The following is a 24,932-nucleotide window of genomic DNA, read 5'->3' on the forward strand; positions in this document are numbered from 1 at the left end:
TGACAACGGTGATCTTCCATTGTGAATTGGGAATCATGAAATTTGGTCCCAAGAAAAGATCACATTGACAGAAGAAAAACAACATCGAGGCTACTGTGATAGAACTAACTTGCTCTTCGACAATGTACTTTAAATTAGCATCAACATCTGTTTACTAAATACAACGCCCAGACAGTTTCACTATATACTCCGAGGGTACAAAACATTAGGAACACCTGCTCTTTCCATGACAGACTGACAAGTTGAAAGACATTATCCCTTATTGTCACCTGTTAAATGCACTTCAATCAGTGTAGATGCAGGGAAGAAGACAGGTTAACAAAGGCGTTTTAAGCCTAGAGACATTTGAAACATGGATTGTGTATGTTTGCCATTCAGATGGTGAATGGGCAACACCAAATATTTAAATGCCTTGAAAAACAGGGTATTGTAGTAGGTGTCAGGCACACTGGTTTGAGCGTGTCAAGAACTGCAACGCTGCTGGGTTTTTCACGCTCAACAGTTTCCCGTGTGTATCAAGAATGGTCCACCACCCAAAGGACATCCAGCTAACTTGACAACTGTGGGAAGCATTGGGGTCAACATGGGCCAGCATCCCTGTGGAACGCTTTTGACACCTTGTAGAGTCCATGCCCTGACAAATTGAGGCTGTTCTGAGGGCAAAAGAGGGTGCAACTCAATATTAGGAAGGTGTTGCTAATGTTTTTTTTTACACTGTTTATATAATCTGTCTGTTTTGCTATAGTTCTACTGTCTAATTGCTAACAGATGCAGAATTTTTGGAAATTAAGCTTGTAATTGACACAAATCAAAAGACAAAATGGGATGAAGTTTATATAAAGAAAACTTTTAAGATTAGTCACTTTATACATAAGAATCTTCAATAATTTCACTTTGCAACCAAATAAATAATCCCAGCATCAGAGAAACAGTGTTGATTGCAACCCGAGTTGCCATCGACCAGGAAGAGAGCTGGCTAAAGCTGTGTTATTGACGTCATAAGTTACTGTCCAACTGACCGTTACGATCCCGTCCCACGGTCTCCTGTGACAACATAATGGGAACGTTGTTCCTTCACCAGTCATCCCACTGGGCAAGCAATGTAGAATAGCTGCACTGTCCAGCCGTATGCATAAACGTGTCCTCATGAGAGGAGGTTCTTGTAGTCATTTTTTATTAGCTGGGGCACAAACGTGTGAGTAACAAACGTGTGAGAGGAACTTTAGGTTGCACAGTAGGCACCTGGACACTTCGGCAGCCTCGCATCCCAACTATAGGAAATGTCAAAAGGAGTCATTGAGAGGGTAGAGCTTTGGTCTCAATTTCAACCTAAACTGTCCCATTTAAGGCGTCAAACTACTATCATCTCACGACAGGATGAACTGAACTCCAACGTGATATCCAAGTTAAATAAGGGATGAAAAGAAAAGCATTGGCTTGTTTGGGGTGGGGGGGGGGGGTCTGACTGCACGGCCCGTGTGCTGCTAAGTCTCCTCATCCCAGAGACAGAGCTGTTTGTGGGGGACATAGTAGGTGAATTGGTAGCCTTTGCTGCAGCTCTTGATGCCGCACTTGTAGGGGCTGCCTTTGCCTGTGGTGTCGCGGTTGCGGCAGTACTTGAGCAGGCAGGGGTACCACTCCAGACGCAGGCTGAAGCTGCAGGAGCAGGGCTGCCACAGGTCTCTCGTAGAGCGGCACGACAGCAGGTCCGGGACCACGTCCACCGACTGGGGCAGGATCTCAAACATGGAGCCCTCCACTCCTACAGGTGCAGCAAGCAACAATTAGTCAATGCACTAATTAAGGTAGCCTGGTCCCAGATCTGTTTGTGCGGTCTTGCCAACACCCACTGTGACAATAGGAATTGGCAAGACGGCACAAACAGATCTGGGACTAGGCTAGTAATAAAGGAGCTTTTTCATGCAAAAGATTGCTGCTATCTCTATTCAATCACAGATAGTTCACCGTGCACTGCACTGACCATTAGGCTACATTTTTGACAGTAGCACATTATCTACGACTAGACACTGTTGACTTCATATAAACTAAAAGACAGGGCTCTTCAGTCAGCTCTCGTTAAAAAAAAAAATACCACAAAAAGCATTTGCCTAAAGTTGAGCCATGTATACACTGATATAGAGCAAGAGAGCAATAGGGGCAAAACAGACTATCAGGGAGAGAGTTTGACTTTACAGTCAATTGCGTAATCTTTTTTTTTTTTTTTTTTTTTTTTTTTTTACATGGTCAAATACTAATAGTGTTATTGAAGTAGAACTGGGCTAGTTTGGTAGTGTACATATAGAGCTAAAATGTATTGGATGAATTTAAGTTGGAGCGAGTGTGTGATTAAGGTCTAGACCAAGGATGGGCACTGAATTCCTGGAGGCCATAGTGTGTGCAGGCTTTTATTCCAGCTCAGCACTCCAGTCAATCATTTGTCCTCCCAGAGAAGCTGGGAGGACAAAAATGAAAAAGGTCATCTGCATCTTTTATTCCACGTCCACACAAAGGTGGACTAATGTGTACCTCGTCTTGAGAAAGGCCACGAGGCCAAAACATTGACTCTGAAAAGATACAGATCCCCAGTGGTGGAAAAAAGTACACAATTGTCATACTTGGAATAAAACTAAAGATACCTTAATAGAAAATGACTCAAGTAAAATACTATTTGAGTAAAAGTATCTGGTTTTAAACATAGTTAAGTATCAAATGTCAATGTAATTGCTAAAATATACTTAAAGTATCAAAAGTAAAAGTATAAATAATTTCAAATTCCTTATATTAAGCAAACCAGATGGCACCATTTTTAGTTTTTATTTATTTACGGATAGCCACTCCAACACTCAGACATAATTTACAAACAAAGCATTTGTGTTTAGTGAGTCCACCTGATCAGAGGCAGTAGAGATGACCAGGGGTGTTCTCTTGATAAGTGTTGAGTTGGACACTTTCTGACCTAATAAGCATTCAAAATGTATTGAGTACTTTTGGGTCTTAGGGAGAATTTATGGAGTAAAAAGTACATTATTTTCTTCAGGAATGTAGTGAAGTAAAAGTAGTTCAAAATATAAATAGTCAAATACATACCCCAAAAAACTACTTAAGTAGTACTTTAAAATATTTTTACACCACTGCAGATAACTTTATTATTTTCGCCTAACAGACTCTTAATTTATTTTTTGCTCTTCAAGATGACATGGGCAAATTGTTTGTCTGTATATCGCAACGCGCAATACTATTATGGCTTTAGCCAGAAGTTTTGATTTGGCGTTTCTGATTTATTCTACAATTCAAACATGGCGATTATCCTAAACTCCCGTTCCACCTACACCGAAAGACGTGGATGGAAATGTTCGCTTTCATATTGTGAACTTCGGCCACGAGCAACTGAACAGGTGTGGTGCCGAAAATCTCCCCCCCTCCCTCCTCCCCTTCTAATTTCCTTCATTTTGTGACTAGAGTCAAATACTTTCTGTGGCACACATCAGTCAAATACTTTCTATAGAACAAACTTCACGTCAGGATAGGCAACCGAATTAAATGTGTGTTATATTAAACAGAGGGAGGAAAATGTTGGCAAGCAATAAACATTTCAGAACAATTATAGCATGAATTATTATCCTTACACTTTCAAAAATACTAGTCGAATAAGACATGGGAGAGATGACGAATTTTGGCAAAGAGATTGATTTGTAGACTAATATAAAATCAGTAGCCGATTTAGGTACGGGCGACATGGGCAGTCGCCCACGGCGGCATCTTGCAGGGGGCGCCCCCGGGTGCTGAAAGGGGGGGGGGGGGCGCCATACAAGCTAGAACCGCCACACACTTGAAACAAATAGCCAAACCGAAAACTGCAGACAAAAATGCTTTCTGCTACTAAGATCAGTGAAATGTAGGCTAAACTGACAACGGGGTGAGGAGCAGAAGTCTCAACTAGCAGGCAAGTCGCAGCAATGAACAACGCGAAGGGGGGGGGGGGGTTATGGCAGGGGGAGATTTTTCGGCACAACACCGACACCTGATATCACCTTTCCTACGGGTACAGCCGAGCCGCTCGGGGAAGGTACACAGTAAACGCCGCTGAGACCGGTGTTACAATAAGCCTGCTACGCTGTACACCCGTCATGGCCCAAACACCACAAAGCAAGCTAAACAACTATGCCCAAACTGTGGTAAGACAGTAAGGAAGAATTCAAAAGCGGTGGCTTGTGACATTTGTTTGTTCACAAAGTGTGGAGCCATCAACCCCTTGTCATATGATGAAGCTGTAAAGTCTCAAAGTAACATTTGGCTTGTTTACAATGTATACTGTTTAAATGCGGTGCCAAACATTGGGATGCTGGACACAAGCAGGGATGATGAGTGTAATCTAAATGAGATAGTCGATGTACCAGCAGTGGGCACAGAAAATTACATGTTAGACTGTTTCAACCGGAGAGGACTTCATTTTATCCATGTGAACGCACAGAGCCTGCTGCCGAAATTAGAGGAACTAAAATTCCTTGCTTCTAACACACGAGCTGCAGCAGTTACTGTGACATCGTCCTCAATTGACCCATCCAACCATGAGGTTGAACTACCGTGTTATAGCGTTCATAGAATTGACCCAAAACCGAAATGGTGGCGGCGTGTGTGTTTTTTCACTAGGAATGATGTGCATTTTAACCCTCGTTCAGATCTGAAAATGGATTGTCTTGAGTTTGCATGGGTAGATGTACTTCTTCCTAAACGTCGTCCTGTACTTGTTGGTGTGTGCTATCGGCCTCCTAAGCAGAATCATTTCTATGATTTACTTGAATCGAATTGCTGTGATCAATGTATTTGCTGATAGAGAATGTATTGTGCTTGGCGATTTTAATACAAATGTGCAGTTATCACCTAAGTACACTAGTAAATGCCCCGTATAACTTTAAAAATCAGTTATTTGGACTAGAACTGATTGGTGAGCCAACCCGGGTGTGTATTGACAGTAAATCAACTTTGGATTTGATTATTGTATCAGATCAAGAGAACGTCTGCCAGTCAGGAGTCTTAAATACTGGTTTTAGTGATCATATGGTAACCTACTGTACCCGTAAGACATCCAAAATGCTACTAGAGCCAGGTAATAAATACATGAAGGTACGGTCTATGAAACAATACTCAAAAAAACATTATGTAGAGGTCCTTGGAATTTTGGATTGGTCTCATGTACTAATCAAGCTTGGTATCTTTTTAAATGATCTGTTTGGCGCCGATGAAACAAATTCGAATCAAAACAGCGGTCAGGGAAATGGATCACTTCGAGATCTTAGACCTCATAAGGAAAAGAGATCGCTACCTGGCCAGATTCAGAAGGACAAATCTACAACAAGATTATGATGGTTATATTAACTGTAGAAACCAGGCAAGATACAAGATAATGGATAATGCCATAATGGATAATGCCAAATCCCAACATTATATAGACGGCGTTAATGACACCTTACATCAGCCTCGTAAACTGTGGAACATTTTAAAGAACATTGGCTCAAAAACAGCTCATTCCACTGATACTTGCCGTAATCACATTAAGCAGGAAAGTGAGAAGGGGAACTATACAGGTAGGGTCATGTTAGACTTGCAGAAAGCTTTTGGCACTGTGGACCATAATATTCTCCTGATGAAACTGAAATGCATGGGTCTAAATTATGTAGCAGTGAATTGGTTTAGGTCTTATCTGACCAACAGAACACAAGTATGTAATGTTGATGTTCTGTCAGGCCAAAGAAATATCCTATGGAGTACCACAGGGATCAATTTTAGGGCCTCTTATATACACGTTGATGATATGCCAGATACAGTAAAGTGCAAACTCTTAAATGCTGATGATTCCGCCATACTGGTATCAGGGAAGGATACAGTTTACATAGAGGAGACCCTGACTTAAGGAACTGCATTTTGTTAGAGATTGGTTGCTTGACAACAAATTCTCACTACATTTGGTAAAAACTGAATCGATTTTGTTTGGAACAAAACGGAGATTGCTTAGGGCTGACAAGATAATGGTAAACTGTGCAGGCAAGGAGAGCGAATCTAAAACAAGTATCTTATCTTTGTGTCCCTAGATGAATCCCTTTCTGGAGACCTGATTGCTGCTAAATAAAAATAAATAAAAAATGGCAAACAAATTCCATTTATATCATTACTACATATCTTAACATTAAAGTTAAACTGCTTGTCTCAACCTTGAATCAGTGTCATTTTTATTATGCCTGCTCTGCTTGGTATAGTGGGCTATCAAAAAAGCTGGAAAAGAGAATGCAGGTCATGCAAAATAATGTTATCAGGTATATGCTGAATGTCTCCCCTAGGACCCACATAGGGGTACAGGACTTCCAGGAGGTGGGCTTGTTGCCTTGAGTCCAGAGTGGACCAACTTAAATCATATGCTTGACATCTTAAATGATCGTGCCCCAGGTTACATGAAAACCCACATTGATATGGTCTATAACCAACACAGTCACAATACCAGAGCTGGTGTTATGTCTTGTAAACTCCCAAGAGGAAACAGTACTGCGAGGAGCACGTTTTTCTATACAGGCATTTGTCTATGGAATAGCCTTCCCTTAGAGATCAAGCAAAGAAAAAGATAAAATAGCTTTAAAAAGCAGGCAAAGTTTAATTTGGACAAGGTCGTAATAGTAAGGGAAACCACTCCACTGACCCTTGTGCCCCCTACTGCTGGTCAGGTGTATTTATTTGAAGGATCGGTATGATGTGCTATTAATAGATTGTTTTAATGTGGTTGATTAAGGTTAGGGAGAAGTGCAGTGAATAGTGCAATTTTTTAGGATGTCAATATAAATTAATGCATTTATGGTTGTTCGTAATTTTTTCTTGTCTTTTAATCATTATGTGTTAATGTTTTTACCATTGAGGACCACTTTGAAAATAAGCGTTTTAATTCATACTTTCAAGTGATATCCTCTGGGTCCATATTGTGCATTTTGTTGTATATGTCGGTTGCCCAAAATCAATTCAAATCTGTGACGATGTGCCCACATATTCATTCTATTGACCTCTCTCCAGCCAATGTTTGACGTCCCTCTCCCGGGTGTAGATCGCCTCCCGGGCCTCGCTGCACATGTTGTGGATGTGGCTGCTGAGCTGCCACGCCTGGCTCAGGTTCACAGCCACGTTCATGGTCAGCTGGTCCAGGCCCCGCCTCTCCTCCGCCGTGCGAATGGATCGAGGGTTTTTCTGGCGGACCGCAGGACAAAGTCAGTCATGTCGCCAAGGTCACTTTATCAAAATGGGATAATGCTCATTCACTTCCCCCACACTCCCAGCATAGATACCCACTGGATACCCACCCAGCATAGATACCCACTGGCCTTATTATTTGTTATTCCCTGTACCCTTCCTTTGGCGTTATCACTGATCTAACATAGCAGGAATAGGTGGAAGCTACATAGGAACCTCTTGCTAGCAAGTATCATGTTGTTAGATCAGTGATTACCTGAAGGAGAGGAAGGATACACTTTCAACATATTCAAAACAGGGCAACTCAGAAAGTTACATTTCTCTGTACTACTAGTGCATATGTAGCAGAGGAGGTTTGGATCCACTCTCATGCGATGACTAAACTTGCCTGAGACCTGAATACTTCTGTTAGCTCCCTGAGCGAATGCCTTTAACCTCGGCAACTAACAGTCTTGAAGCACCCGAGGCCCGGGTTAGAACCCCGGTGGGCGACACATACCTGTCTGAGTCGGGCCATGGACTCGCTGGGGATGAACTCGTTGTGGTTGAGGCGCGAGATGAAGCACAGGGCCTGGTACTGGCTCTGGCCCCTCTCCAGCTCCCCAAGGATGAGCGCCCGGAAGATCTTCACATGCTGAAGGGGAGGGAAGGAGGGAGACCGATTGTGAGGCAGGGTAACTGCAACTGCATAGGATCGTGTTCATTATGCACCATATGGAAGAAGTCCAATAAGAAAGAAAGATTTTAATTCACAATTTTTTTTTTAACGTTTTGCTAGGGTGTGCGCCATACTGTTTTGGACCAGTATAGTTGGCTTGAAACAAGGTTAGAATGCAAGTTAAGCAACTGAACCCTGAATCTGCACTGTTACACACTAAACCACAGAATGAGAGATTTGGAAATAAATTCCCATTCAGTCTCCTTTCACTAGCACTGCTTATTTACACAGTCAAATCAGTGCCCAAAGAGTTCTTCTTAAACTACAACACCCATAACTTCAACAGGTGAATCATCTCGTTACACTCTTCATGTGAACAACGTTTAAAAAAATGAAGATGTTGGAAGGAAGGTTTTACCACGACTTTGTTGCTGTTGGCAACCGAACGAGAGATCTGGCTGTGGCCCCAAGGCCATAAAGAGAAGTTCCAGCCGAGGACAGCAAAGCCACAGACCTGTCTCCCCCATTCATCAGCTCTCCCTTCCCTGACGTCTCTCACACACAGACAGTCCGCGGAGAACCAGACAGCCCGCGGAGGGACTTCTCCAGGCACACTCAGGGTAATTACAGGGAAGCAGCACTGCTCCTCTCCTCTGAAACCAACATCATAGGGGAGAAACCCAGGCAGAGAGCAGCAGAGGGGGGTAGTACAAGGGGAGGACATGGTAATGCAGCCAAGGCTTCTCCAACCCCAGCATTGTTTTATGGCAGGTGTTAAGACTGGGTGACATCTATATGTTACATTTAACATCCTGCTCTACAGTATGTTGGAGACCTACTGTGTGTGAATTTAAAAAAGGCGAAAACGGAAGTGGGTTTTTTTGTACAAGAAAAATGTTTTTTGGCACTTTATTTTAAAACCATTTATGGCATTTTTGGGGTGGTTTCACTAACCCGGTAAAGTGGCTATAATTTATTTTAAAAAACAAATAAGATGACACCCTCTGTTCTATAAATACAACAGCACCAGTAGGATCATGAAATAGTCCTAACTTTGGGCTGCAACAGAAGCTGTGTCAAGTCACACTAGGTTGGCACCCTCCCAGTCCCAGGCCTAACTACCACAGCCACACCGTGCGCTTGAGAAAAGACAGACAATAGGTTACAGGATAAGTGAGAAAATCGTGCAACCAATGATGGGCGGTGTCCGAAAATGGCTAAAAAGCAGTATACCTGCTCATATGATGACAGAACGCAAATAGGCCATGTCAAGAGCAAGGCACCATGCGAGACAGTATTAAAGCCTAAGCGATCAAAAGATAGATCCTACTTAAAAAATCTGGCAAGTGGGTTGGTAATGTTTTTTTTTTTTTTTTTTATCAGTGCATTATGCAAATGCCTTGTCAGCAAAGGCAAATGGTTTAGCAGCAGATGGTGACTGAGCACAAGCTACTGGCCACCTCAAATCAATTTGCATAGATAGTCGGCTCCAATTCACTCCCTACCATTTACCTCTGGCCCTAACCCTTTGACGTTAGTACATCTGTAAGGTGGAAACAATATGATGGAAGCTCCACCACTAGTCTGATTTAGTTATCCAGATTCACAAACAGCTAAGGGGCTAGGGCCAAAGAGCTAATCGATAGATAGGAGCTGTGTCCTAAATGGTATCCCGACCAGGGCCCACAGGGCACTATGTAGGGAATAGGGTGCCATTTGGGACGCAAACAAGGAATGCTAATTGGGTGAGGAGTGTGTGTGTGTGTAACCCTTCCTGTTGGCCCACTCTACTTCCCTTGCACTTCAGAGACTGGCACTGGTTGTATCCACAGCTGCCCAAACCTAAAAGATTGACAATTAAAATGACAAAGAGAACTCAACTCGTTGACACATTTGTGTGATAGGATTGTAACAACTGTACAGCTTGTCATTTTTATTCAAGCATTTTCATGTTTAAATATGTCCCTAAACTGAAGTGTGTATTGTACACTAGTCAGGAGAATCTGTAATAAAAAATAAATACATTAAAATCAGGGGCTTTGTTCTATCAGAACCAGTAAATGGGTTTCTGTGAACAAGTTTAAAAAGGGCGATCTGATTGATGTACCAATCTTTTGAATTAATGATTTATACCCATTGATTATTGAAATATTACTTATGCCTCATGGAACCCCATCAGAGCCCAAAATATAAGATTAACTCCAATATTTGTAAAAAAAAAAAAAAAAAAAAAGTTATAAAATGACATATCATGTATGGTCTGTCCTTGCAGCCATAGCTGTTTATGAATTTGAGTGGTTACATTTACATCCTTCAGCTTTTTACCAAAAGAGTGACCACTTTTAATATTTGAACTACATATTTGTGCTTTAAATTAAAATGTGCCAAGTGCCATGAGAAAACATGATAAAATAAGCCCATCTGCTATAAGCGGAAATATGACCACATAAATTATATAGAATTATGCGTTTTACCCAACATTCAGCAACCTGACAAAATGAGTGTGTTGCATTGATATCCAAAATGAACAGACATGTCTTCTCTTTTGACATTCAGAAAATTGGCCTTTCATTTCCTAGGAGTCCAAACCCATTTGTTATCTAATGTTTTAAAATGTCAGTGCACTGATTGGCACACTTAGTTGGTGTAGAGGAGCAGAGGAGTTTCCCTGATGAGACTGGAGATGACATAGCAAATGAACAGAAGTCAGACGCTGGATTTCACAACAGTGTTTTATGTGGCTCTGGATAGTTCAATCAGTCAGTTGGACATGCGGTTCCACACGATTGAAGCTATATACGAGGAGGTTTCACCAATACTTACATTTAGGAAAACGACTGAAACACAAACCTTGCCACAAATTGAGAAACAAGTACACCAAAGATCTCACATATGGATTTGAAAATGAAGTGCGACATTAAAGACGATATGGTGCCACTTTTTCAGATGGCATTCAGGAGCTCTACAGGAGGAAGACCATCCACAAGATGCAGCTACAGAGCATTTTTGGAGAGGTGTGCATTGCACTGCGACTCTTCTGTACAATGCCTGTAACAGTTGCTGGAGGCGAACGGGCCTTCAGTAAGCTGAAACGTATACAAAAATAACTAAGATCTACAATGTGCCACGACAGGTTGAACAGCCTTGCCATCCTTTCAATTGAAAACCAGTTAGCTAGAAAATTAGTCATTATAAATTAGTTTGCTCACGAGAAGGCTCGACGCTGGCAACGCCCCTGCTTACAGCTATAGCTTCAGTCCCATACAGCTCCAGCCCCCACCTTTGTCCCAGAGTTCATATCCTGCAATAGGCAGCGGACATCAAGATCCAGAGCAACCTCTTCAGAATCCAAATTGCTCAGGCATTGAGCAAATACTTACTCATCATTTCCATGGTGTAATTTTTCTGCCCACCTAGGTTTTCCTTCCCCTTATGCCAAACTTTAGCACTGTAAATGGTGCGACGCAGAGAAGACAAACTGTATATTTTTATGACCCAAAGAAATGGTAACATTAAAATGTAGTTATGGACCATCATAAGTTTCGTAGCTCAATCACGTTTGGGAGGCCACAACCAAAGTAACCTCAGAGGACAGGCAGGAAGATCCTGAATATAAACATAGCGAACTTAAATTTGAGATCGAGTTGGTTATCCCTTGAAAAGAAAAGACGCATTAAAGTAAAAAAATAACACCATCAAAACAGGTCATCTACAATGTGTAGGAATGGCCATTTTCCCATCATCTGTTGCTTGATAGGTTTAAAAACACACTAGAGTTCAGGCCCCGTTGACATATCGAAAATTGGCCATATCTGATAGAACGTATCTCTTAGTGTTGATTTTACAAGGTGGCTTGCTTTCCTTGTTGAGCTGCAACCCCAAAAAGGAATAGATGGGCTAAACCAAGCAGAAACCATATCCATTGTCATAAAAATTTAATTCAAAAGGTCTAGTGTTGTGGAGCATTTGATTGCGAAAAGTTCAAAAGATATATTTGGCGTTACTGTGCCTGCCCTTTCCCCTCTTGCCTGTCTCCGACTGTGGGAACGACACGAGACCTTTTTATTATTAGCAGTGTTCAAAGCCCAACATCTGCCTGGCGACCCAGAGCAGAATAAAGACATCCGCTAGTGGACGAGGCCAGGAGGCAGTCCTCAGGGAGAGCAACCCAGAGTAGAGGACAATGAGTATGGGAGAAAGGCTCTGTTCGTGCTGTGTAGCCAACAACCACAGCAGTGCGTTGGCTACAGCAACAAACAAAAAAGAATATGGGAACAGGCTCTGAAAACAGCAGGCTAAAAATCGCCAAAACAGCAAACTTGGCCTAGAGTGAACCACTAAATAACAATGTAGCCCTAATTGTTTTGCCACACCAAAACAAGGCTACCACCAGAAAGCAGCTTGTCTTAAGAGAAAGAAACTAGACACACTTCTTCCTCCACACCTCCCTCTTTAGTGTGCATGCTGACTGCCTGCTAAACGTAAAAGATATTCTGAGGAAATGCCCTGCAGGTCCTGTGTATTGAGCAACTACCCATTTCTTATCTGTGGAGCAGATCTTCCACACAGGGATCAATACATGGTGGGAGTTGGAGTCCATATCCTTCCCATATGACTCAGTGCAGTAGTGGGACCTTATACAACTGCACTGGATCGATTCACTGGATGGCCCCTGTGGTCCAAGAGTTCTAACCTGTATGGCATCCATTCCAAAAACCACAACATTTCCTGGAAAAGGTGACACTGCTTGCCCGTTGAAAAAAGGCTGACAAGTTTGTGCAAGTGACAGTGGGATGGCCTCAGTCAAGCATACGATCTGGTAAATGAGTCGAGTTTAGACGCATTGCACACCGGACCCCGCTTCACGTTCACGAGGAAATGCTGAGAGAAATTTCACAGAATTCCCACACGAGCAACCGAATAACGTGTTAGCCACCCAGATAATAATGAAAAGTTGGAAACAAAAAAAGGTGCGATGGTAATTGTGCTGCAACGTGGGACAAAGTTATTGTTCAAGTTTCCAACTACTTGTCCAAGGTTACTGGGAGATATGCGATGGCTATGAAAGGATATAAAAGGGATGGGCAGCCGCCAAACGGGTCAGAGATATATCGCAATGGGAGTCTGCTCATAAAGGCTAACCGCTGTGCTCGCTGCTCTTTACAAACAAGTGGGTGTGTGATAGAAATAAATCAATTCATCCCGAGAGTTGCTTACTGTTTGGGCGTATTCATAAATACATTTTCTTTGAAGAGAGAATATCTAGACACAAAACAGCCTGAGGGCTAAGGGAGTTGTGAAACACAATACATTTATGAACACAGATAAAAGACTTAAGAGAGAGCTAATGTTCTCGTTCACACGACCGTGGCATTGTTGGTACAGAGGCATAGTCAATTTAAAGTGATAGTGTGTCAGGTTTATTCCCAACATCTGTTGCTCATCTCAACCAGAGTGTGTAGGTGTGAGACAAATGAGCTGCAATTATAGTATCGGTCACACATACAATGTATTCAGACCCTCGTCTTTATCCACATTTTATTACGTTACAGCCTTATTCTAAAATGTATTAAATAGTTGCAAAGAAAAAGCCATATCTCAGACTGGCCAATAAAAAGAAAAGATTAAGATGGGCAAAAGAACACAGCCACTGCACAGAGGAACTCTGCCTAGAAGGCCAGCATCCCGGAGTCGCCTCTTCACGTCGAGACTGGTGTTTTGCAGGTACTATTTAATTAAGCTGCCAGTTGAGGACTTGTGAGGCGTCTTTCTCAAAATAGACAATCTAATGTTCTTGTCCTCTTGCTCAGTTGTGCACCGGGGCCTCCCACTTTTTATTCTGGTTAGAGCCAGTTTGCGCTGTTCTGTGAAGGGAGTAGTACACAGCGTTGTATGAGATCTTCAGTTTCTTGGCAATTTCTCGCATGGAATAACCTTCATTTCTCAGAACAAGAATAGACCGATGAGTTTCAGAAGAAAGGTATTTGTTTCTGGACATTTTGAGCCTGTAATCGAACCCACAAATGCTGATGCTCCAGATACTCAATTAGTCTAAAGGACGGTTTTATTGCTTCTTTAAAATCAGCACAACCGTTTTCAGCTGTGCTAACATAATTGCAAAAGGGTTTTCTAATGAACAATTACCCTTTTAAAATGATTAACTTGGAATAGCTAACAACGTGCCATTGGAACACAGGAGTGATGTGTCATGACGTGGCCCTTTTGGGGTATTCTCTCACATACACACTGTTATCTCAGGTCATAAATTCCTGGAGACCCTCTCCGCGGGCCTTGCAGAAAGAGACAGAGAGAACAAACGATTTCACATGGTGAACTCCTAAACTCCTAAAGGGACGGGTATGACGAGTGTGTTTCATTTGGTGACCTCAGAGAGGACAGGAAACACACATGACCATCTCTGAATATGTACATTTCTCAAATATGGTGTTTGCATCTAATTCTTGTATAAAATGAATGAGTAAAAACGAAACTATTTGTGAAATGATGTAATATGATGTGAAACCTTTAATATGAAAGAATTGTTTCCCTTTAAAGTTAAGTCATTGGCCCACCCCCGTGAGCACAGACATGATCTAGCGTCATGGAACAGCCCTTTTCTACTGTTACGAATAAAAACCCCTCCTGAAGAAATCCTCTTCAGACCACGCGTACCTCGATGGACACCGAGGGGGCACAGGTTGAGTTTAGACCACAAAAACCTCAGTTTAAGCTAAGGTTGTATTGGTTGTTGAATTCCTAACCATACCACATGGAGCATTGGCTACACGGCTGGAAATGGTTAAACTCTGAGACTATCGATCCCGACAGAATAAGAGCAAATCTTAGATACTAATTACTAGTCTGCAGCTAGAAATTATATCAACATGGGATGCGAAGACCGACAACCGCCGAAACACCTATTCTATAAGAGCATTTCTGAATGGTATTCTGAAGTATCCATTCTAACCACGAAAGACTTCACGGAAGCAGAGAGAGAGAGACCCTCGGATGAACTTTCCAACAGAAGGGCCTGACGATTCCAACAAAGACCACATTGACACACTGGGCGTAAATATATATATTGATTGCAATTATTCCCGAATGAGTGAGCGTTCAAGTGCAAAGGATTAGCATTTCAATTGATATAATTATCAACTGTGTAGTCACTGTCTTTCCCTCCCTTCTCAGTCCACACCCACTTTCCTTTGTCCGCCAAGCCGTCATATCGGCTTAGTCCACTAGGGAACCTCCCCTATCATTTCCTTGTAACCATAGCTACTGTTTGTTTATGCATTTATGTGATTATTTAGTTAGTAAATAAATGATTAAGACAATTGATGTATGGATAATTCATAGTAAGGCCTGGGCTCGTGCAGATAACCAACAATTTACGACGTTTGGAATGAGACTAATGTGTGGTAAAGAATAATTAATTAATTAGACAAATTGATCAGATATTAAAATATCTGAAGAGTTAAATTAGGAAAATTATAACTTTATAATCTGAAGATGTTCCTTGGTGCCCCGACTCCCTAGTTAATTACATTTACATGATTAGTTTAAATCATGTAATAATAATTACAGAGAATTGATTTGATAAAATAAGTCTTCAAATTTAATGATGCCATAGACACGACAGATGTTTGCTGATAATGGGCCTCTGCACACCTATGTAGATATTCCATTAAATCAGCCGTTTCCAGCTGCAATAATAATTGACAACATTAACAATGTCTACACTGTATTTCTGATCAATTTAATGTTATTTAAAAATGGACAAAAGTGCTTTTCTTTCAAAAACAAGAACATTTCTAAGTGACCCCATACTTTTGAATGGTAGTGTAGGTACATGACGTAATGACTCCACGTAAAATTTTGCGCTACACATGCAACACAGCATTCCTAACCTAGCCCACAATGTCTGCTGTGTGGATCGAGCAGTCAACAAGTCGAGCAGTCATTCGAAAGAGTAAGAACATTTCAGCGAGAACTCAAAAGGCAAAATCCATTAACGCCAAGATAATGGAATTCATTGCCCTTGACAATCAACCGTTCTCTGTTGTGGGTGATGTTGGCTTTCGCCGACTGATCGAGCACTGGTACACACTACCAAGTGTGCTATTTTTCAGATGTTGCCCTACCGGAGTTACACAGTAATAGCGTCACTGCTATTAGCGTCACGACTGACATTTGGACCAGTGATATCAGCCCCATGAGCATGCCAAGACTGATAGCACAGTGGGTCGTCAAGGATTTCGTACTGAGGAAAGTCGTATTGCATGCTCATGCTGGTTATCATACCGCTGCTGCCATTTCAATGGCACTTGAGAACATGTTTGAAACATGAACATACTAGCTAGCTCCAGTCGAACAACTGACTCGAGAAATAAGCTCATCAACTGCGCCTGCAACAGACGTGATACCCTCGGTCATGGCATTGAAACGCCTGCTCAACAAAACTGCCAACACAGGCTGTGAACAATCGATTCGGTGGCATTCTCTCTTTACTGTGTCGCCACGATGCTATGTACAAGGGCCGCTACTTCGATGCAGACAAGAAACAGGTTTTACGTGAAATGTTACATACACAGCTGAACAATATGCACCGAGGAAGAAAGGCCACGGACAGAGAGCTGAAACTTCACTGCTTGACATGCATGATGAAATCCTGGATGAGAATGAAACGACTGAACAGCGAAACCGCACAGGAAGTAAGTGAAATAAATAGGTTTTGGTTATGTTTTACTGGTAATGGGGACATACGTGACTCCAACAAAATAACTTTTTGGTCAGTGTGTGTAACCTTTATTTAACTAGACAAGTCCGTTAAGAACAAATTCTTATTTACAATGACGGCCTACCCCGGCCAAACCCGGACGACGCTGGGCCAATTGTGCGCCGCCCTATGGGTCTCCCAATCACGTCTGGATGTGATACAGCCTGGATTCGAACCAGGCTGTATCATATATAATATATATATATATATATCATATATATATATATATATATATATATATATATATATATATATATATACACACATATACGAGTACATACCCCACCAGACAAGCCACTATGGTTTCGTTACGGTACCCAAACCAAAAAATAGAGATTTAATGCATTGCTCAGTTATGTATAGAGCCATGTCATCATGGAATGGTTACTGAGGTTACTCAGGCAAAAAGCAATGTTTAGCTTAAAAAAAAACATATTGTATCCTCTTTCTAAAGATCTAATTTAACTGTAAATAAAATTATGTTCCCTTGTGTAAATAGCATGTTTGTTGTCTCCTGGTGTTTTCCCTATATACACCGAGGATACAAAAAAAATAAGAATACCTGCTCTTTCCATGATAGACTGACCAGGTGAATCCAGGTGAAAGATCTGATCCCTTATAGATGTCACCGTTAAATCCACTTCAAATCAGTGTAGGTGAAGGGGAGGAGACAGGTTAAAGAAGGATTTTTAAGTCTTGAGACATGGATTGCGTATGTGTGCCATTCAGAGGGCGAATGGGCAAGATATTTAAGTGCCTTTGAACGGGGTATGATAGTAGGTGCCAGGTGCACCGGTTTGTGTCAAGAACTGCAACCCTGCTGGGTATTTCCACACTCAGTTTCCCCATGTCAAGAGTGGTCCACCACCCAAAGGACATTCAGCCAACTTGACACAACTGTGGGAAGCATTGGAGTCAACATGGGCCAGCATGCCTGTGGAACGTTTTCAACACCTTGTAGAGTCCATGCCCTGACAAATTAAAGCTGTTTTGAGGGGAAAGGGTATACAGTGCCATTTGGGACATAGCCAAGCTAGTTTTGTGGTTCACATTCAAACTGTTGGGAAAGACCACAAACATTCTCTCACTGATGAGTGTGTGCGGGCCTGGCCTGCATCATCGTGATCATTCCCAGATATTTCTCCCCCTCAAATGTTAGACATTCCCAGTTGATTGTCTTCAAAAAAGGACTGAAACGATTTTATTCCACCCGTGTCGTGGGCTGGAGGTTGTGCCCCGAAGTGAAACTCTGGGGAGGTTTCGCTATTCATTCAAGGTAACATTACACTTGTTTTCACTAGAGGTCGACCGATTAATCGGAATGGCCGATTAATTAGGGCCGATTTCAAGTTGTCATAACGATCGGAAATCGGTAATGTTGGACGCGGTTTTTTGTTTTTTTACACCTTTATTTAACTAGGCAAGTCAGTTAAGAACACATTCCTATTTTCAATGAAGGCCTAGGAACGGGGGGTTAACTGCCTTGTTCAGGGGCAGAACGACAGATTTTTACCTTGTCAGCTCAGGGATTCAATCTTGCAACCTTACGGTTAACTTCATTGGGATAGGGGGTGCTGTTGTCACTTTTTCTGGAAATCGTGTAATTTTTAAACGGCTTCCTACTCAATTCTTGCTCGTACAATATGCATATTATTATTATTATTGGATAGAAAACAGTCTCTAGTTTCTATAGCCGTTGAAATTTTGTCTCTGAGTGGAACAGAACTCATTCTACAGCAATTTCCCTGACATGGAGTCAGATTTCACACATTTTGGCCCCTGATCTGGAGTCAGTTTAAAGGCCACTGTTATTGCTATGAGTATACGGACACTGCTTACGTCTTCCCCTGGATGCCTTTACGTGATGACGCTTTGAATGGTGTCGATTGCGCAATCACAGCCAGTATAAAAGAAAAAAACGTGTAGGTAGGAACTCTTTTCCAGATGCGCCGGACGCGCGGTGGACACCGACCTGCTCTTTTTCCAAGCATTAGTGTAGCCAGTAATATTTCTCCGGTCATATTTTTACTCGTTATAGGAGTTAAAAACATCATAAGGTAGTTAATTTAAACCGTTTTATAGCAATTTATATCCGTTTAGTGCGATTTTGGGACATTTATTTCTGAGACACTTTGAAGCGCCGGGCACGTTTCCAGTTCATGCTGAACGCAGTGGGCATTTCCACATGGCAAGAGGACAGCTTTCGACCAAAAGACGATTAGACCCAAGAAAGGATTCTTTGCCCAAGATTCTGATGGAAGAACAGCTCAAAGTAGGAACAATTTATTATGATAAATCGTGTTTCTGTCGAAAAATGTTAATGGCTTATGACGCCATCTTGTTAGACGTAGCTTCGCTTGGCGCAAACTGTATTGAAAAGTAAGGATAATTTAAAAAATGTAAATCAGCGATTGTATTAAGAATTAAATTGTCTATCAATCGCTGTCCACCCTATATTTTTTTGTCACGTTTATGAGTATTTATGTATACGACTAGATCACTGTCTAATATGGCGCACAACATTTTCTGACCAGCTGGGCTACTTTTCTCATTGTCTAACCATGATTTTGGTGGCTAAATATGCACATTTTCGAACAAACTGTATATGTATGTTGTAATGTGATGTTACAGGAGTGTCATCTGAAGAATTCTGAGAAGGTTAGTGAAAAAATTAATATATTTTGGCGATGTTTACGTTATCGCTCTCTTTGGCTAGAATCAATGCTGGGGTAATGTTTGCACATGTGCTATGCTAATATAACGATTTATTGTGTTTTCGCTGTAAGACACTTAGAAAATCTGAAATATTGTCTGTATTCACAGGATCTGTGTCTTTCGATTAGTGTATGCTGTGTATTTTTACGAAATGTTTGATGATTAGTAATTAGGTAAACACGTTGCGCTATGTATTTATTCTAGTCCATTTGTGACGGTGGGTGCAATTGTAAACTATGATATCTACCTGAAATATGCACATTTTTCTAACAAAACCTATCCTATACCATAAATATGTTAGACTGTCATCTGATGAGGTTTTTTCTTGGTTAGTGGCTATCAATATCTTAGTTTAGCCGAATTGGTGATAGCTACTGGTGTTGGTGGACAAAGAAAAGATGGTGTCTTATGCTAATGTGTTTAGCTAATAGATTTACATATTGTGTCTTCCCTGTAAAACATTTTAAAAATCGGACATGTTGGCTGGATTCACACGATCTGTATCTTTCATTAGCTGTATTGGACTTGTTAATGTGTGAAAGTTAAATATTTTAAAAAAATCTTTTTTTTGAATTTCGCGCTCTGCCTTTTCAGTGGAATGTGGGAGGAGTGCCGCTAGCGGCACCCCAGTCCTAGACAGGTTAACTAGTCCTACGCTCTAACCACCTGCCTCACGAGGAGCCCGCCTGTTACGCAAATGCAGTAAGAAGCCAAGGTAAGTTGCTAGCTGGCATTAAACTTATCTTATAAAAAACAATCAATCATAATCACTAGTTATAACTACACATGGTTGATGATATTACTAGTTTATCTAGCGTGTCCTGCGTTGCATATAATCGACGCAGTGCGCATTCGCGAAAAAGGAGTGTCGTTGCTCCAACGTGTACCTAACCATAAACATCAATGCCTTTCTTAAAATCAATACACAGAAGTATATATTTTTAAACCTGCATATTTAGCTAAAATAAATCCAGGTTAGCAGGCAATATTAACCAGGTGAAATTGTGTCACTTCTCTTGCGTTCATTGCTCGCAGTCAGAGTATATGCAACAGTTTGTGCCGCCTGGCTCATTGCGAACTCATTTGCCAGAATTTTACGTAATTATGACATAACATTGAAGGTTGTGCAATGTAACAGGAATATTTAGACTTATGGATGCCGCAACGGTTCCGTATTTCACTGAAAGAATAAACATTTTGTTTTCGAGATGATAGGTCATTAATATGGTCGAATCCGGAAACTAGGGCTCGTATTTCTGTGTGTTATTATGTTACAATTAAGTCTATGAATTGATAGAGCAGTCTGACTGAGCGATGGTAGGCACCAGCAGGCTCGTAAGCATTCATTCAAACAGCACTTGTGCGTTTTGCCAGCAGCTCTTCGTTGTGCTTCAAGCATTGCGCTGTTTATGACTTCAAGCCTATCAACTCCCGAGATTAGGCTGGTGTAACCGATGTGAAATGGCTAGCTAGTTAGCGGGGTGCGCGCTAATAGCGTTTCAAACGTCACTCGCTCTGAGACTTGGAGTAGTTGTTCCCCTTGATCTGCATGGGAAACGCTGCTTCGAGGGTGGCTGTTGTCGATGTGTTCCTGGTTTGAGCCCAGGTAGCAGCGAGGAGAGGGATGGAAGCTATACTGTTACACTGGCAATACTAAAGTGCCTATAAGAACATCCAATCGTCAAAGGTATATGAAATACAAATCGTATAGAGAGAAATAGTCCTATAATTCCTATAATAACTACAACCTAAAACTTCTTACCTGGGAATATTGAAGACTCATGTTAAAAGGAACCACCAGCTTTCATATGTTCTCATGTTCTGAGCAAGGAACTTAAACATTAGCTTTCTTACATGGCACATATTGCACTTTTACTTTCTTCTCCAACACTTTGTTTTTGCATTATTTAAACCAAATTGAACATGTTTCATTATTTATTTGAGGCTAAATTGATTTTATTGATGTATTATATTAAGTTAAAATAAGTGTTCATTCATTCAGTATTGTTGTAATTGTCATTACTACAAATAAATAAATACAAATACATTTTTTTTAAATCGGCATCGGCTTTTTTTGGTCCTCCAATAATCAGTATCGGTATCGGCGTTGAAAATTCATAACCGGTCGACCTCTAGTTTTCACATTAGGTCGTCTTAGACTAGAGACTTAAAAATACACGAATTAGAATAGGATGGGGATCATCAACTAGATTCAGCCACGGGCCAATCTTTTTTTGAGAGGATGGTCAGGGGGCCGAAACATAATTACAAATAATTTGTCAAGTGCAAATTGACCGCAAGAAGCCCAATCTGATATAATATTTAACTAAATCAATATTTCAAACCTTGCTTACATTTGTACACGATTACATACTGTTTCTCTCTATATTATGCATGGGAATACTTTGTAACAGATATCCAAAATTAAAATAACTTAGTGCTGATTTGCTGGTGTTTTTAACAGTCCAACAACACACACGTAATCATTAGATATAAAAATAAAACACACACGGGCCAAATTCGGTTGGGGTACCCTGCCCTACTTTTAAAGTAATCAGTACCTTATCAGGTTGGCAAAAGCACTGTTCTGATATCGTAACTGCTACTTCTGGGTAATTCTGAATGTGCCACAACATTGGAGTTCAATGTAAAGCAGTGGTCTTCTGATTTTAGTATAGAGACTTTGGCAATTGCATCACCCTTTTTTAGTAAAAATATATTTTGGGGAATCAGGGGATACATTTTGGAGTCAAGTGCTTGCTTGAACATTGTAAATTAATATACACATTCCAGCTGTTTTCATGCAAATGGGGAATAAGATTTATCCATTCCTACAGATTGAGGTGTGGTTTGTTAGGTAGCCATATCATTTCACCACACGTCCATGTAAAATGTTCAGCTCATCCCCCCCTCTTCTTATCACAGAATGACTCATTCCGATTCTCATAGTTGTACTGATCCCATAGATTACACTACTTCTGTTCTCACAACCCATGCCAACTCATGGGGATTTTGGCATGAGGCTATGACTGATAATAACAGCATCTACACACCTAGCTGGTTGGTCCCGTGAACAAAATCATTACAGCAACAAATCCATTCATATATATCTACTCTGTCCATTTACTGCTACCCATTGTTTGATATCCCGTTTAAGAGCTTTCCTTTCCAGATGCGGATCTGAGCAGTAAATTCTGCATGACCGCTTGAAGTCAAAGTTGATCCAACTTCCCATGAATACTTGAGATAGAGAGTTAAATGAGAAGCACATGTAAACCGAATGGAGAGGCAGGCCTCCAAGTGGAACTGATCAAACAGAGGAAAGAGGCCTGTAGCTAATTTGGCTAAACAGGCTTCACCACCATGGTGTGATGTGCTCAGAGATGTGTCATCGCCGATTTGGCAACGCGCCGGCCTCTTTTAATCACAAAATTTCCCCATTTGATTTGTGAACCATACCACAGATCAAAAAGGTCAGACATGCCCACTTAATCCTAGAAAATCTCCCCCCTTTCACTTCTTGCGAAGGCTGTCCGTTTCTGTGGGATTGCAACAATCACAGACGCATGCCTTTGGTTTGTGTCGGAGTGTAGTGCACAGTGACCAGAGGCACCCGGGGAACAGGCTGCATATGTGCTGGTTCACATGTCCCACTGAAGCAGTGAGTGTTTCTCAACCTCTGGCCCATGGACCAGCACCGGTACCAGCACCGATATTGCTGACGGGTCCCTTATGGTTAGCGGACACTGGTTTAGGCTTAGTCGGTTATTTTGTGCTAGTTTTAATGTAGCCATTTGTTTAATGGAACTGGTCCTGCACGAAAGAAGGACCATAGCTTTCCGGTCCCTGGCACAACAAAGTTTGTGAACCACTGGAGTAGATGGATGCCCTTGCTCTCCGACTAGGCCCTTCTGTGTTGATAGGACTGAGCAGGCTCAGAGTAAAAGACATGAGTTGTATTCCAAAAGAGTAAGAATATCATTCCTAAACCGATCCTTACAAGTGAGAGCCTAATTCAATATTCAGTTTGTTGTGCCACCTCACATTATCCACTCATGCATGCTGAGGAATTTACCAGCATGAGGAGAGGAGGGCCCATGGCCAGGGAGTCAACTCATCAGTACTGAAATGACACAGGCTAGACTAACACGATTAGGCTATGGTGTACTGTTTTCTAAATTAGTTACATGGTGGTATAATAGTCTGCATTCAACATCTGCATTACCGCTGATCAGGCTGGCAACATAGATGGTCATTGGGCAATAACCCAACACAAAACAATGAAGGTGTGAGGCAAAACACATTTGGAGCCGCTCACCTGTTTGAAGTCAGCGACAAATGTTATGAGAGTTCCATCTTCCTGTTTGAACTCAAGTGTGATGGAGTCTTTTTCACTGTCTGCTTCTAGAACTTCCTCTGTGATTTGTCCATCAGCTAAACGAACACGAACTTTCAGCTCTGAACAAAGTCCGAACGTTGTTAAAAATATTAGTGCCCAGAGAAATGCATTTATTCGAGCTGAAACCGGTGGAACACAACTCCCAAACATTCCAGAAGACGCAGAACTGAACTTGACAGAGGAAAAATACTAAAGTCCAGGAGAAATCCAACCGTCTCTATTCAATATTAACATATAATTATTTAGTAGCATTTCAGTTTCAACAGGTAGCCCCTTTGCGATCTATTCTTTGTAAAAAAAATATATATATATGAAATCCAACCAGTTGTTCGTCTTCCATGCTTTACGCTATAATTCATGCCGTGATTGATTTGATTTTGTACAAATATTAACGCGACTCGGGTGAATTGTCAAACGCATACAGTAGGTAAACCTACCTCGATCAAGAATTCAATCTCTGCTTTTCATTTCACAGCTACTTCGAAACAACTAAAAAAAAACTTTGACCCGCACGACTTCAATGCATATCAGAATCATGCGCGATGTAGTATCCCACTCTCTCTCTCTCGATCGTAACACAGCACGTTGCTTCGTAATCTGCTTTCTGTTTTTATCCTCATATATTTTCTTTTTTTTTCTCATTCAGTCCCGTCACTTCCTTCAGTATCCAAACTACAGCAGAGTATCCTACTTGCATGGCCTCAAAACTTTCAGCGACGGCGCTGTGAATTCAACGAGCGTTGCCGACTCTTAAAGGCACAGCACCCTCGAAATGTAGCACAAGGGCATGTGATGATTTGGTTGTGATCCAACAATAAAATCCAAGCTTGCACGATAATTATAGCATATGGTATGGTATAGGCCACAAGAGAAGGTCAACTGAATATTTATAATACCGTTTTTGTTATTATGAAGCATTGTTGCCACTACTGCACAAGAAGATAAACCTACTGCAGTTGTTATAACAGTTTCTGTGAAAATGATTGTGTAAATATGATTATGGATTTTAATTCACCTAATCGAAATAGTCCGTATTCTTTTCTGAATTTATATATGGAGTTATCTAAAAGTTGTGGCTAAAAACTTCTCATGATTTCAAAAAATACAGAGGCATTGTTTTTATTTGCGCTTAAAAGCTATCTTCTTTTATTTTATTC

The 24,932-nt window shown here is 41.2% G+C and overlaps 1 protein-coding gene across 1 annotated transcript; it reads right to left on the reverse strand.

Annotated features, from left to right (window-relative positions):
* Positions 1-614: 614 nt before the first annotated feature.
* On the reverse strand, positions 615-24,493 carry oafa (OAF homolog a (Drosophila)). The gene is made up of 4 exons (XM_038961622.1): positions 23,695-24,493; positions 7,727-7,861; positions 7,044-7,224; positions 615-1,762 (listed from the first exon to the last, which is right to left on the reverse strand). Exons 1-4 carry the CDS (start codon positions 23,923-23,925, stop codon positions 1,485-1,487), a joined length of 825 nt encoding a protein of 274 aa, XP_038817550.1. The 5' UTR covers positions 23,926-24,493; the 3' UTR covers positions 615-1,484.
* Between the last annotated feature and the right edge of the window lie 439 nt (positions 24,494-24,932).

The sequence above is a fragment of the Salvelinus namaycush genome, chromosome 23 (assembly GCF_016432855.1).
Source record: "Salvelinus namaycush isolate Seneca chromosome 23, SaNama_1.0, whole genome shotgun sequence".
NCBI lineage: Eukaryota > Metazoa > Chordata > Actinopteri > Salmoniformes > Salmonidae > Salvelinus > Salvelinus namaycush.

Bases quoted from the DNA above. Each gene is read 5' to 3' on its own strand.
- oafa (XM_038961622.1), bottom strand. From the start codon at position 23,925: ATGTTTGGGAGTTGTGTTCCACCGGTTTCAGCTCGAATAAATGCATTT. The intron at 7,225-7,726 runs GTATGTGTCGCC...GCGGTCCGCCAG, and splicing joins CCATGGCCCGACTCAGACAG to AAAAACCCTCGATCCATTCG. The intron at 1,763-7,043 runs GTCAATAGAATG...CTGCACCTGTAG, and splicing joins CAAACATTGGCTGGAGAGAG to GAGTGGAGGGCTCCATGTTT.